Here is a 15,597-nt window from a genome sequence, read left to right as displayed (position 1 = left end):
GACATCAAAACAAATTGTATTAGTCACATGCGCCAAATACAACAGGTATTTCACCTTACAGTGAAATGCTTACTTACATGCCCCTAACCAACAATGCAGTTTAAAAAATATGAATAAGAATAAGAAATAAAAGGAACAAGTAATTAAAGAGCAGCATTAAAATAACAATAGAGAGACTACATACAGGGGGTACCGGTACAGAGTCAATGTGCGGGGGCACCAGTTAGTTGAGGTAATTGAGGTAATATGTACATGTAGGTAGAGTTATTAAAATGACTATGTATAAATAATAACAGAGAGTAGCGTAAAATACAGGGTGGGCGGGTGGGGAAAATTCAAATAGTCTGGGTAGCCATTTGATTAGATGTTCAGGAGTCTTATGGCTTGGGGGTAGAAGCTGTTTAGAAGCCTCTTGGACCTAGACTTGTCTATGTTCAGGAGTCTTATGGCTTGGGGGTAGAAGCTGTTTAGAAGCCTCTTGGACCTAGACTTGTCTATGACTAGGGTGGCTGGAGTCTTTGACCATTTTTAGTGCCTTCCTCTGACGCTGCCTGGTATAGAGCTCCTGGATGGCAGGAAGCTTGGCCCCAGTGATGTACCGGGCTGTACGCACAACCCTCTGTAGTGCCTTGCGGTCAGAGGCTGAGCAGTTACCATACCAGTCAGTGATGCAACCAACTGCATGCTCTCGTTGGTGCAGCTGTAGAACCGTTTTAGGATCTGAGGACCCATGCCAAATCTATTAAGTCTCATGCTCTCTTCACGGCTGTCTTGGTGTGCGTGGACCATGTTAGTTTGTTGGTGATGTGGACACCAAGGAACTTGAAGGTCTCAACCTGTTCCATTACAGCCCCGTCGATGAGAATGGGGGTGTGCTCGGTCCTCTTTTTCCTGTAGTCCACAATCATCTCCTTTGTCTTGATCATGTTGAGGGAGAGATTGTTGTCGTGGCACCACACGGCCAGGTCTCTGACCTCCTCCCTGTAAGTTGGCTCGTCGTTGTCGGTGATCAGGCCTACCACTGTTGTGTCATCAGCAAACTTAATGATGGTGTTGGAGTCGTGGCTGGCCGTGCAGTCATGAGTGAACAGGGAGTACAGGAGGGGACGGAGTACACACTCCTGAGGGACCTGTGTTGAGGATCAGCATGGCGGATGTGTTGTTACCTATCCTTACCACCTGGCGGCGGCCCATCAGGAAGGCCAGGATTCAGTTGCAGAGGGAGGTGTTTAGTACCAAGGTCGTTAGCTTCTTGATGAGATTTGAGGGCACTATGTTGTTGAACGCTGAGCTCTAGTCAATGAATAGCATTCTCACATAGGTGTTCCTTTTGTCCAGGTGGGATAGGGCAGCGTGGAGTGCAATAGAGATTGCATCATCTGTGGATCTGTTGGGGCTGAATGCAAATTGGAGTGGGTCTAGGGTTTCTGGGATAATGGTGTTGGTGTGAGACTTGACCAGCCTTTCAAATGACTTCATGACTACAGACATGAGTGCTATGGGTCAGTAGTCATTTAGACAGGTTACCTTTGTGTTCTTGGGCACAGGGACTATGGTGGTCTGCTTGAAACATGTTGGTATTACAGACCCGGATAGGGACAGTTTGATAATGTCAGTGAAGACACTTGCCAGTTGGTCAACGCATGCTCGCAGTACACATCCTGGTAATACCTCTGGCCCTGCGGCCTTGTGAATGTTGACCTGTTTAAAGGTCTTACTCACATTGGCTGCGGAGAGTGTGATCACACAGTCATCTGGAACAGCTGGAGCTCTCATGCATGTTTCAGTGTTATTTGCCTCGAAGCGAGCAAAGAAGTAGTTTAGCTCGTCAGGTAGGCTTGGGTCACTGGGCAGCGCTCGGCTGTGATTCCCTTTGGAGTCTGTAATGGTTTGCAAGCCCTGCCACATCTGACGAGCATCAGAGCCGGTGTAATACCATTCGATCTTAGTCCTATATTGACGCTTACGTCGGAGGCCATAGCGGGATTTCTTATAAGCTTTCGGGTTAGAGTCCCGCTCCTTGAAAGCGGCAGCTCTCGCGTTTAGCACAGTGAGGATGTTGCTTGCAATCCATGGCTTCTGGTTGGGGTATGTACGTACGGTCACTGTGGGGACGACGTCGTCGATGCACTTATTGATGAAACCAATGACTGATGTGGTGTACTCCCCCATCGGAAGAACCCCATAACTTATTCCAGTCTGTGCTAGTAAAACAGTCCTGTAGCTTAGCATTTGCTTCATTTGACCACTTTTGTTATTGACTGAGTCACTGGTGCTTCCTGCTTTATTTGTTTTGCTTGTAAGCAGGAATCACGAGGATATAATTATGATCAGATTTGCCAAATGGAGGGGGAGGGAGAGCTTTATACGTGTCTCTGTGTGTGGAGTAAAGGTGGTCCAGAGTTTCTTTCCCTCTGGTTGCACATTTAACATGCTGATAGAAATTTGGTTAAAATGATTTAAGTTTCCCAGCATTAAAGTTCACGGCCACTAGGAGCACCACCTCTGGATGAACATTTTCCTGTTTGCTTTCGGCGGAATACAGCTCATTGAGCTCGGTCTTAGTGCCAGCATCGGTCTGTGGTGGTATGTAGACATCTACAAGAAATACAGATACAAAATTACAAAACTCTCTAGGTAATAGTGTGGCCTACAGCATATCATGAGATACTCTTCCTCAGTTGAGCAATACCTCAATAATTCCTTAGATATCGTGGCACCTTGAGTTTGAAAAAAATACATTTTGGTTATTATACTACTGTAAGTGAAGTGGATTTACACCCGGTAAAGGAATGACATCATGATCGGTACTACACAGAAATGCATAATTATGGATATGAATGTCATTCTCCTCATGTTTCACAAGTTTGGACAGCACAGCTGAGCACAGTATAGTACAGAGCAGTACAATACAGCACAGCAGAGTAGGCTAGAGTTCAGTACAGTACAGTATAGTTCAGTACAATAGAGTACAGTACAATAAACTTTACTATACTCTACTTTTCTTTACTGTATGGTATTGTACGGTACTGTCCCCTATTCACTGTACTATATTGTACTGTATTGTACAGTACTGTGCTCACTGTACTGTACTGAGCTATCCAAATTGATAGGTTCAGATTTGGCCCAGTCTTGCCTGTCTGTGGACATTAACATCAATGCCAGGGTGGACTGAGCCTGACCAAATGTCAACCACTTTTCAATGTCCATGGACATCTGGTGTCGTTCGATGCTCATTCGGTGAGGTTGCTGGTTACAGTAAATGGAATGGAGAGGGGGCTCATGGGCAGGTGTCAGTAAGATCCAGGAAAGGTTACATTAACTGGAGAGTGAGAGAGAGAGATGGGTTGTCCAGATTCAGACTGTTTTAACACTCTTGGTTCGACCCCATTTAAAAATGTTGTCATTTAGCAGACACTCTTATCCAGAGAGATTTACAGTCTAAAAACAGTTATGAGTTTAACATAACAGTATGCAAGTGGAAGGGAGGACTGTAGCAAGTGACCCAACTGTGGCTTGTGACTATTATGATTTCCCATTGCAGCCAATTCAGTTGAAGCAATTCCGTTACTCACTTTCTTGGTAGTTCCGTTACCAATTTGGTATCGGAATTACGAATTTCATTCATTTAATAATTCATAAACAAAATTGATCAGTAAAATCACTATAACTAATTGATAGGTCAACCATTACTTGTTACTTCTGTGAACTTTAGAAAATGTATTGTGAGTTTTTGGTCAACAGAATTACAAGGCACACGGCAATATTTCTTAAATTTACATAAGGTAAACAATTTTTCAAACTAAATACGAGTGTTGATATTAGTTGGCAGGGGTCTTTATGTCAACATTATTGCGTTTTAATGTATTTCTGATACCTTTTATAATACTTTAACGGAAATCTGTCCCTTTACTTATGCCTAATTTTAAGAAGGAAACTTGTTGCAAAATGTATCTTTGCCTTCATATCCCCAAAATATAGACTCTTAGCCTTCATTTCACACCAAATTCGGTATGCTCCCATGAACTTCACATGTTGGTGTTCATGGCTCCTTTGATGGAAATGCTCTAGACAAAGTTGACAATTCTTTCAAAATACAGCATTATAAAATAATTGTGATTCCTGAATTATGTCCATTCTTCAACTGACCACTGATTTGTTTCACAGTAAAATGTAATATTACATTAAGGCCACTATAATAAGACCACACAAACAGTATATGAATGTGCAGGGATCCACTGAATCTTGATTTAATTAGCTGCAAATAAAGGAGGCTGTATGAGCATTTGTTGACAGAGAGAAAAAGTGGAATGTAACCGGCAGATCACAATGTTTGAAAACACATCCATCCATCTCATCCAAAAACAGACTCCCAACACCCCAGCAGGCCATTTTGTGCCACACCCAACCCGAGCAAACATAACCCAGATTCATCCAGAGATACACTCCTTTCTCTTGCATACCATTGCTATTTCCAGTGCCATGGTCAGGGATTATGTGCAGGATGTAAACATAGTGGATTATGAGCAGATTAAATACCACCCAAAGGTAGTTACAGAATTTGTTAAATTACACATTGGGCTTATATATTCAATTGGGCAACATAAATAATGTGCTGTTTAGATTGTTTGTGTTATCAGCTCCCACCTTTGTGAACTATTCGTTGCAATTACAATATTCACTCACTGATATTGCATTTGCAGTTCAGATACACTATACGTGTATACAAAGGTATGTGGACACCCCTTCAAAATAGTGGATTGGGCCATTTCAGGCACACCCGTTGCTGACAGGTGTATAAAATCGAGCATACAGCCATGCAATCTCCATAGACAAACATGGGTAGTAGAATGGCCTTACTGAAGAGCTCAGTGACTTTCAACGTGGCACTGTCATAGGATGCCACCTTTCCAACAAGCCATTCAAATGTCTATCCTGCTAGAGCTGCCCCTGTCAATTGTAAGTGCTGTTATTGTGAAGTGGAAACATCTAGGAGCAACAATGGCTCAGCCACGAAGTTGTAGGCCATACATGCTCACAGAACGGGACCGCCGGGTGCTGAAGAGCATTGTGAGTAAACATTGTCTGTCTTCGGTTGCAACACTTACTACAAAATTCCAAACTGCCTCTGGAAGCAATGTCAGCACAATAACTGTTTGTTGAGAGCTTCATGAAGTGGGATTCCATGGCAGAGCTGCTGCACACAAGCCTGAGATCCCCCTGCGCAATGCCAAGTGTCGGCTGGAGTGGTGTAAAGGTCACTGCCATTGGACTCTGGAGCAGTGGAATCGCATTCTCTGGAGTGATGAATCACGATTCACCATCTGGCAGTCTGACGGCCAAATCTGGGTTTGGCGGATGCCAGGAAAAATGATACCTGCCCAAATGTATAGTGCCAACTGTAAAGTTCAGTGGAGGAGGAATAATGGTCTGGGGCTGTTTTTCATGGTTTGGGCTAGGCCCCTTAGTTCCAATGAAGGGAAATCTTAACGCTACAGCAAACAACGACATTCTAGACAATTCTGTGCTTCCAACTTTGGGGCAACAGTTTGGGGAAGGCCCTTTCCTGTTTCAGCATGACAATGCCCATGGTTTGTCGAGATCGGTGTAGAAAAACTTGACTGGCCTACACAGAGCGTTGACTTCAACCCCACCAAACACCTTTGGGATGAATTGGAAACGCTGACTGTGAGCCAGGCCTAATCACCCAACATCAGGGCCCGACCTCACTAATGCTCTTGTGGCTGAATGGAAGCAAGTCCCCCCAGCAATGTTCTAACGTCTAGTGGAAAGCCTTCCCAGAAGAGTGGAGGTTGTTATAGCAGCAAAGGGAGGACCAACTACATATTAATGTCCATGATTTTGGAATGAGACGAGCAGGTGTTCAAATACACTTCAGGATCAAAAGTATCTTAAAAATACATGGTCTACTCACATGGGGTGGCAAGTAGCCTAGTGGTTAGAGCGTTGGACTAGTAACTGAAAGGTTGCAAGATCGAATCCCCGAGCTGATAAGGTAAAAATCTGTAGTTTTCCCCTGAACAAGGCAGTTAACCCACTGTTCCTAGGCTGTCTTTGAAAATACAAAGTTGTTCTTAACTGACTTGCCTAGTTAAACAAAAGTATATATATATACACTGTACTACCTAATAAGTCCACCTGTGAGGCAGTAGATTACACATTATCCCACTGGTCCTAGGGGGACACCTTGTGGGGATCAACACCACTGCAGGAGGGAGTTTTGCAAGAGAGGAATTTACAATATTCCTGAGCAAAAAAAAACTCATACCGGCACTTTATCTAGATTTGATGTATACTTTTTTCTGATTTATATCCCCTCGAGGGGAGTTTCAAACTGGAGGACAGATATGGGAGAAAGATATTAGCCTAACGTGAATGCCTACCGCGAATGGCGCTTCTCATGTTTTCCTGGACTGCTGACTATACTTACATAACAATCCATGAATAATGACAGATGCCTCTAGTAACCAAAAGGCCGTTTACTATGGGCAGAGCCATTGAGCTTCAATGGCAATTTCCAAGCTGTCACATACGCTATAGTGGCACAGACATAAAGAGGAGTCCTCTATCTATCTCAATGTAACAATTTTATCATCATGAATGACTCACAGGCAGGCGGATTCTCATGACTTGTTCAAAACAACTGGAAACTCTCAAATCGTCGACTTCCGTCTTCAGTGCATTCAAGACAACTTTTAACTTGGGAAAAAAGTATTTGAACGGTAAATCCAACTCGGAATTCCAAGTCAGAAACTTTGGCATCTTTCTAGAGCTCCGACGCACTAAAGTCGCATATCGGAGGATCCCGAGTTCCGAGTAGTTTTGAACGCGTTATGATCAGCATTATGATCATTATTTTCTACAGGCAAGTCTCTGGCGCGTGTGTGCTGTGAGATGAGCAACAAGGAAATAGCTGTGTAAACGAAACAGTAATATCAAGGCAAGGGGCTCAGACTGTGTTGGTTCTCAGGAGCAACTGACCGTATGAAACTTCCCATGGAGCCAACAAATCTACAGGTATAGATTAACTGACAATTTATGTGATTAGCTTGGTAGGCTGATGTACGTTTTATTGTAAATGATTAATACATGTTTATGGGCCTATGGGTTTGATTCCACTTGTCAGAATGAGACGGTCAAGCTGTCTTGGGGATATGCCAACATAGAACTCTAGTCGAGCAAATGTCGCTTGTGTTCGTGCTGTTGTCACTTTTGATCAGCTAGTCAACTTGTTTATAGAGTAATAGAGCACAATACGTTATAAATAGGCCTACATGAAAAACATGCAAACAAGTAAAAGCCATTGTCAGCTACTTAATAAAATAGTGTTTAACTTTCACACAGCTAAGATAAATTCCATAGTGGCTTGTGATGCTGATGCTACATCCCATGTATTCTATTATCTAATCAGAGCATAATAATTGTGAGTCTGTCTCATTCAAATGAAGCAATGTAGACATAATAGGAAAATATGTGATGAACAATGACATGACATGTTGTGACTGAGTGCAGCAGTTCCCAACTCATCCCTCTCTTCCACCCAACTCATCCCTCTTTCCTTCTCATTTCTACCTTACTCATCCCTATATCCCACTCTTTTCTGCCCAACTCATCCCTCTCGTCAGAAAGCTATCGCTGTAGCACAGAAAGCCTCCCAAGAGGACCAGGCTGGGAACTACCAGGAGGCTATCAAATCTTACCAACATGCTGTCAAGTACTTCCTGCACATTGTAAAATGTATGTAACCATGACTCCTGAGGAAATGCCATACAGACATGATGATGACAGTCTAGTCTCTGTCTGTGAATATTACATTTTATCAGATGCTCTTATGTCAATGCATGCTGATTAAGTAAATGCATATCACATTAGCCTACAGCTCGTACTTGCATGCAGCAGCAACAGGTAGCCTAGCGGTGAACAGCAACCAAAAGGTTGCTGGTTCAAATCCCCAACTTGAATAGGTGAAAAATCTGTCACTGTTCCCTTGAGCAAGGCACCCAACCCCAATTGCCCATGCAAGTCGCCCTGAATAAGAGCATCTGCTAAATGACAAAAAATATACTATTTAGGCCTAGGCCTACTGATAAATTGTAGCCTAATTTAGGTAATGGTCACTTTCTGGTACCCAGGGAGCCAGTGACAAACAAGGAGTCAATACAATTAACTGATATACAAAATGGTGTAAAGATGCTTTTGTTTTATGAATCACAAGTTAAACAAAATCGTTTTGTAAAAGGCTAATGTTTATTACAGTCTTGACAGGCAGGCCACAAGAAAAGGAATTTCACTACATAAATCAAAATCAGGGTTTGGCCTTAGGCAGCAGCCTACTGTGAAACAAAAGGGGCTTACAGTTTACCCATAGGTATAGGCCTACTCTCCCCTTTTTCTACACCTATTAGGTATATTGTCACCACCTACTACCAAAGATGGTGGATAATTGAAGATCGTTCACTCAGGCCATTGAAAAAAAAATGTCCAGTCTGCTTATTGGGTGACTCTCCCATAGACAACAGCTGGCTCTGATCTGCTTAGTGTATTGACTTTGACCCACAACAAATTAGGGAGTGGGATATCTCACTTCCATCTCCTTGAGTTTACAGGCTACTGGTATAGCCTTGTGGTTCAGTTGGTAAAGCATGACACCAGGGTTGTGGGTTTGATTGCCACTGTAGAACTAGTAAGAAAAATGTAAGTTGTTCTGGATAAGAGCATGTGATAAAATGTAAAATACCTGGGCAAAACCATTGCCTTAACACAGTGTTAACTGTCTCTTCCAACTTCTCTCCCTCTCAGGTCAACCACAGGGTAAAGAGGGCAACCAGAAGATCAGGGACAAGTGCAAACTGTACCTGGACAGAGTGGAAGAACTACAGGAGTATCTAGAAAAGAAAGAGGTTATTAGACGGTTGAACATTTTATAAATAATGTAGTCTAACAAGTAGGTCCAATGTTATGCCTACTATATATATTTATCATGAATCTGACCGGCAACTCTGTGGTAAGGATAAAGCTAATAGAAGATGTGCATATCCTTCTCATGTCCACATGAATCATCCTTATTTGACATTTCATCCCTCTACAATACAAGGTTGGATCCCAACCAACAATAAACCCCACTGAAGAAGAATACAAGGTGAGTGAAAAGATACTGATAACTAACTGCTTTTGTATATGAATGTCCTAAAGAGCAACTACCCCTAACAACTTCTCATTTAGAAAACAGCCTATGCAGCATCTATGTGTCAAACATTTAGCCTACTGACAAAATGTACTAAAAATAATTTTGGTTATGAAGTCAGTGTTGAGTTTTGTGAGACTTGTGGTAAATGGGTTTGTTTCAATCCTGGCTGGCAGCACACAATTAATAATAATTTCAGAGTACAGCTTCACTTGACAATCTTAATGCCTGTGGTAAAATTTGGTTTGACTTTGGATATCCCTATGGGGCTAGTTAGGGACCATCTGTAAATGACACAATGTACATGGGACAACCTCAAACCAACTATAAATTGTAGAAATTCATATACAAATATTGAAATTATTTAATGAGAACTAAAAGGTGTGCAACATAAATATTGCCTCCTTTACATTGTGTAATTTATTGGCAGTCGCTAACTAGCTCCTCAGATAGGCTATCAAAAGTCAAACCAATTTTGCCAGGGGTGCACACCAGCCAGCTGAAACTAATTTGACAAATAATTTGTGTAACTCTTCCCACCTGTGAACACGCACAAGAGACACCCACATCAAACCACACCCCTAAACCAACTCACCTTTGATGATCGAAAGCAAAGCCAAATCAGAAAGTGCAGTCGCCCTTTAAGGGTTGTCACTGGCTATATCTTAAGAAATCATGAAAACAAAAATGAGCTTTTTGGTCTTAATTTAGGGTTAGGTATAAGATTAGCAGTGTGGTTAGGTTTATAATCAGATGTTAAGAAGAGAAATGTTAGAAATAAGCGGGGTTTAGCCATAATTATGACTTGCTGTGGTAACAGGGCTGTGTGACGTTTTAACATTCTGGGACGTTCAATTGAACTGAAACGGTGCTGTACTGAACAACCAGTTGAAAAACGGAGAGGAGTTGAGGAACACTGTCAGCATGGCCACTGTCCTTTAAAACTACACTTACAGCTTCAAGCCACACCCACCAAACATACCTCAAAGCCTGTTCAACAATGTTTTGCGGAAACGTGTTGTTCAGTACAAGTCGTTCCCCAATGTAACAAACTTTTTTTAAACAACAAATCAATACAGGAAGTATGTGGGAACACAAGTGTGTATATATAAATAATATACAAAGGACAATTGGGCTAGGGGGTACAATATCACATTACACAAGGTCTTTAAGGGACATAAATACACTTACAATTCTAACAGCTTTTTTGTTAGAGTATTTAATTGTCTTAAAATATAGTTAAAAGTGGTGTTTTGGATGTAAATTTACATTTGTGAATATGAAATTTGGCCTAATGAAATTAATTACATAAAATTGTTTCAGCTTATTTCTATCATAGGTAAAGAATCCAAGCAGTACATCTCTCCACAATAGTGTAAAATCTTCATAAATATGTTCAATTATATAACTCCTGATGTCTTGCCACAGTTTCCTTAAATTAATACAATGCCAAAAAAGATGCAACATCGCTTCTGGGTGGTCATTACAAAAGGTACAATTTGAGTTGATGTTTTCCTTAAACTTCTTCATATAGTGGTTGGCAGGATAATATTTCTGAACAATTTTAAAGGAAACTTCCTTAATTTTGTTAATAGTAGGTATATGTGTGGCAACATCCTAACTTTTTTCCAACAGATATTATCAATCAAACCATTCCAATAATGCATGACATAAGGTACATACAACATACTGCTGAAACAAGGTCGTTGACTGGACCAAAAGAGAAACAAATCTTTCCTACTGATGAGTCAACAGGGTTAGCAGAAGGTAAGCTCTGAGGGTCAGGTCTTGACACGTTCCTGAATAATAAAGCAACACCTGAGGGAATGGCATCTAAAGCAATTGAAAAATCTTTAGGTGTTACAGGGACCTTGTAAAGTGATAAGAATTCCTTACAACTAAGTAAAAAAACCTCTGCATTTACAAGTTGGCTCACCAATAGGATATTATTTCAGAACCAATATTCTAAAAACAAAGTGTTTTTATACAATATATCCCGATTATTCCATATACAGTTGAAGTCGGAGGTTTACATACACTTAGGTTGGAGTCATTAACTAGTTTTTCAACCACTCCACAAATGTATTGTTAACTATAGTTTTGGCAAGTCGGTTAGGACATTTACTTTGCATGTGTAAAAGTATAGCTTTCATCCTTCCCCTCGCCGGGCTCGAACCAGGGACCCTCTGCACACACAGACAACTGACACCCACGAAGCATCGTTACCCATCGCTCCACAAAAGCCATGACCCCTGCAGAGCAAGGGGAACAACTACTTCAGGTCTCAGAGCGAGTGACGTGACTGATTGAAACGCTATTAGCGCGCACCACCGCTAACTAGCTAGCCATTTCACATCGGTTACACATGACACAAGTCATTTTTTTTCAACAATTGTTTACAGACAGATTATTTCACTTATAATTCACTGTATCACAATTCCAGTTGGTCAGAAGTTTACATACACTAAGTTGAATGTGCCTTTAAACGGCTTGGAAAATTCCAGAAAATTTGGTCATGGCTTTAGAAGCTTCTGATAGGCTAATTGACATCATTAGAGTCAATTGGAGGTGTACCAAGGCCTACCTTCAAACTCAGTGCTTCTTTGCTTGACATCATGGTGAAATCAGCCAAGACCTCAGAATATAAATTGTAGACCTCCCCAAGTCGGGTTCATCCTTGGGAGCAATTTCCAAACGCCTGAAGGTACCATGTGCATCTGTACAAACAATAGTACGCAAGTATAAACACCATGTAGCCATCATACCGCTCAGGGAGGAGACGCGTTCAGATGAACGTACTTTGGTCGCAAATGGGTCTTTCAAATGGACAATGACCCCAAGCATACTTCCACAAGTTGTGGCAAAATGGCTTAAAGACAAAGTCAAGGTATTGGAGTGGCCATCACAAAGCCCTGACCTCAATCCTATAGAAAATTTGTGAGCAGAACTGAAAAAACGTGTGCGAGCAAGGAGGCCTACAAACCTGACTCAGTTACACTAGCTTTGTCAGATGGAATGGGCCAAAATTCATCCAATTTATTGTGGGAAGCTTGTGGAAGGCTACCTGAAATGTTTGAACCAAGTTAAACAATTAAAGGCAATGCTAGCAAATAGTAATTGAGTGTACGTAAACGTCTGACCCACTGGGAATGTGATGAAAGAAATAAAAGGTAAAATCAATCGTTCTGCTTATTTTTTTCTGACATTTCACATACTTGAAATAAAGTGGTGATCCTAACTACCCTAAGAAAGGGAATTTTTACTGGGATTAAATGTCAGGAATTGTGAAAAACTGAGTTTAAATGTAGTTGGCTAAGGTGTATTTAAACTTCCGACTTCAACTGTGTAATATCTGTGTGGAGAAATTATGCATATAAATTAAGGACCATGACAAGAAACCCTGCTGATGAAAAGCAGAACGTTTCACTGGAACTTTGTCAATATTATAATTGCAAACCAACATGAAGTTAAGGCCACCAAAAGTATAGAAGACATGATGAGGAATACAATTCCACATAGAAGTGGGTCTTCTTAGGAATTGTTTTATCCAATTGATCTTGAAAGTATAATTTAAGGTAGTAAAGTCCAGAAAATTCAGCCCACCATACTCATAAGTGGTCATCGGAAGTTTTCCTAATGTAATGAGTACGGTTTCTCCACAAAGTTGAAAAGCATCTGGTCCATCTCTTTGCTTATTTTACCGTCAAGATATAAAGATAGATACCTTCAGCCTGGGTTATTACGACTCTCATTTTTAAAGAAGTCCCTCTGTAGCCATTGATTTAGCTTCTTCTGGGTTTTTTAAATAAAAGGGTTCAAATTTAGTAAGCCTCTAGACTTCTGATCCTTAGTAATTGTTAAGCCTAAATATGTAAGTTCTTCTTTCACTGGAAAACCATAATATGAAGGTGTCACACAATCTTTGACAGCCATGAGTTCACATTTATTCATGTTTAGATATAGACCAGACGCTTTGAAAAAGGATTGTATCACATTGATCAATATGAGAATTTGGTTAGCGTCTTTCAGAAAAAGTGTAGTATCGTCAGCCAGATGGCTTAAAATAATTTATTTACCAGCTATGGAAATACCTTGTACAGGACCATTATTTAAAGAATGTAAGAATTTGGGTGATTAATAAAAACAGATATGGAGAGATAGGACAACCTTGCCTAATTCCTCTCTTTAACTCAAATCTAGGCGAGGTGCCATATTTCAATTTGATAGAGCTATTACCATTTGTATAGAGAGTCTTAATAGACTTACAGAAAAAAATCCCCAAACTAAATTTCTCAAGGGAGTGGAAGAGGAACTAATGCTCTACTGTGTCAAATGCTTTATTTAAAATAATAATAAACTTAGCAAAAAAAAAAAACTGTCTTTCAAAGATCATTTGTAAAAATCAAAATAACTTCACAGATCTTCACTGTAAAGGGTTCAAACACTGTTTCCCATGCTTGTTCAATGAATCATAAACAATTAATGAACATGCACCTGGGGAAAGGTAATTAAGACACTAACAGCTTACAGACGGTAGGCAATTAAGGTCACAGTTATGAAAACTTAGGACACTGAAGAAGCCTTTCTACTGACTCTGAAAAACACCAAAAGAAAGATGCCCAGGGTCCCTGCTCATCTGCATGAACGTGCCTTAGGCATGCTGCAAGGAGGCATGAGAAGTACAGATGTAGCCAGGGCAATAAATTGCCATGTCTGTAGTGTGACACGCCTAAGACAGCGCTGCAGGGAGACAGGACGGACAGCTGATCGTCCTCGCAGTGGCAGACCACGTGTAACAACATCGGTACATCCGAACATCACACCTGCGGGACAGTTAAAGGATGGCAACAACAACTGCCCGAGTTACACCAGGAACGCACAATCCTTCCATCAGTGCTCAGACTGTCCGCAATAGGCTGAGAGAGGCGGGACTGTTCTGCCATGGCCAGCGAAGAGCCCAGATCTCAAACCTATTGAGCACGTCTGGGACCTGTTGGATCAGAGGGTGAGGGCTAGGGCCATTCCCCACCAGAAATGTCCAGGAACTCGTAGGTGTCTTGGTGGAAGAGTGGGGTAACATCTCACAGCAAGAACTGGCAAATCTGGTGCAGTCCGTGAGGAGGAGATGCACTGCAGTACACATTATTCAATTTCTGTTAGTTGCATGTCTGTGGATCTTGTTCAGTGTATGTCTGTTGTTGAATCTTATGTTCATACAAATATTTACACATGTTAAGTTTGCTGAAAATAAATGCAGTTGACAGTGAGAGGACGTTTCTTTTTTCGCTGAGTTTATGAACCTATCCTTGGTTATTAGTTCTGAGTACTCAAGTATGTCTAATACTAGTCATATATTTTTAGAAATATGTCTGTTCCTCAAAGCTATACTGTGTTTCATCAATGATTGCATCCAGGACTTCAATTATTTTTTGCAAGTAGTAAGGCTAATAATGTCTTATAGTCACTATTAAGAAGACAAATTGGACGCCAGTTAACAATGCAACAAACATTCAAGTAAACTGAACGCACCTCGGACGACCAGTTACGTCATTTCGTGTTCACGTGAGAGTTCTACGGAAATCAACTACACATCTCATAATGTGTCTCACTGGGATAGCACAACCACAAAGTAAAAAAAAATGTCTATATCGTGAAAACAAAATGTAGGGTAAAGCATTTACTGTTAGATTTAAAATAATAATTTAATAAAATAAATTGTATAAATGGGCGGGGTTTATGACTGTGGCGACCCCGAGTGCGGATTTTTTTTTAAGCTTCAGTGTTATTCAACGACCTGAAAAAGGAAAACAATACAGTTGATTTTAAATTAAATAGCGACTGTTGGGCTGTAGTTTTTATTTATTAACAAAAATAAGGCCTGTTTTGCCGCTTATTATATTCAAAACTATTTTATTGACAAGTAATTAGCCGTTATGGCTGCCAACAACAATTTACAGGTAAGTTGGGAAAGCTGCCTACTATTGTAGCTAGTTAGCAACACACACAGTTTAGCTATATAACTAACGTTTGTTCGTGATTCGTTTTGGTTATCTTGTTAACTAGGTAATCAAATGGCCAACTTGCCGTTATACCAGTGTTGATGTGCGCTAGCTAGCTTTAGCTATATGGCTACGGTGAAGTTATGTTAACGTGTTAGGTAACGTTAGCTAGCTAGCTGAGTAACGTTAGTTATTTTGTTACTGCGAGTTTACCGATTTGAGGACAGAGCAGCAACTAACGTTAACGTTAGTCACTAGAATTCGTTGAAGCCTGTTTAACTAGCTAACTTTAACGTTAACTGTTACCTGAAACTTGATTGCATGCACGTTTCCTAGAAGCTAGTTACAGTAGCAAAGTTGACATGTTCATGTTGGTGTAAATGTGTACAATAA

At 40.8% G+C, this 15,597-nt stretch overlaps 1 protein-coding gene across 3 annotated transcripts in view; it reads left to right on the top strand.

Annotated features, from left to right (window-relative positions):
• Positions 1-6,186: 6,186 nt before the first annotated feature.
• LOC110530405 (vacuolar protein sorting-associated protein 4B) overlaps positions 6,187-15,597 on the top strand; it is a 37,703-nt gene continuing 28,292 nt past the window's right edge. The window contains exons 1-4 of one of the 3 annotated variants that reach the window (XM_021613429.3): positions 6,187-7,038; positions 7,647-7,758; positions 8,821-8,921; positions 9,116-9,160. In XM_021613429.3, the coding sequence (XP_021469104.1) occupies positions 7,006-7,038; positions 7,647-7,758; positions 8,821-8,921; positions 9,116-9,160 (291 nt within the window). In that variant the 5' untranslated portion in view covers positions 6,187-7,005. Of the gene's footprint in view, positions 7,039-7,646; positions 7,759-8,820; positions 8,922-9,115; positions 9,161-14,791; positions 15,163-15,597 lie in introns of those variants that run through there. The other 2 variants (XM_090182406.1, XM_021613430.3) reach the window with 2 other exon arrangements.

The sequence above is a fragment of the Oncorhynchus mykiss genome, chromosome 8 (assembly GCF_057628025.1).
Source record: "Oncorhynchus mykiss isolate SJ-2025 chromosome 8, ASM5762802v1, whole genome shotgun sequence".
Lineage (NCBI taxonomy): Eukaryota > Metazoa > Chordata > Actinopteri > Salmoniformes > Salmonidae > Oncorhynchus > Oncorhynchus mykiss.
The sequence above is the reverse complement of the archived record's forward strand: the minus strand, read 5'-3'. Positions and strand labels throughout refer to the sequence as shown.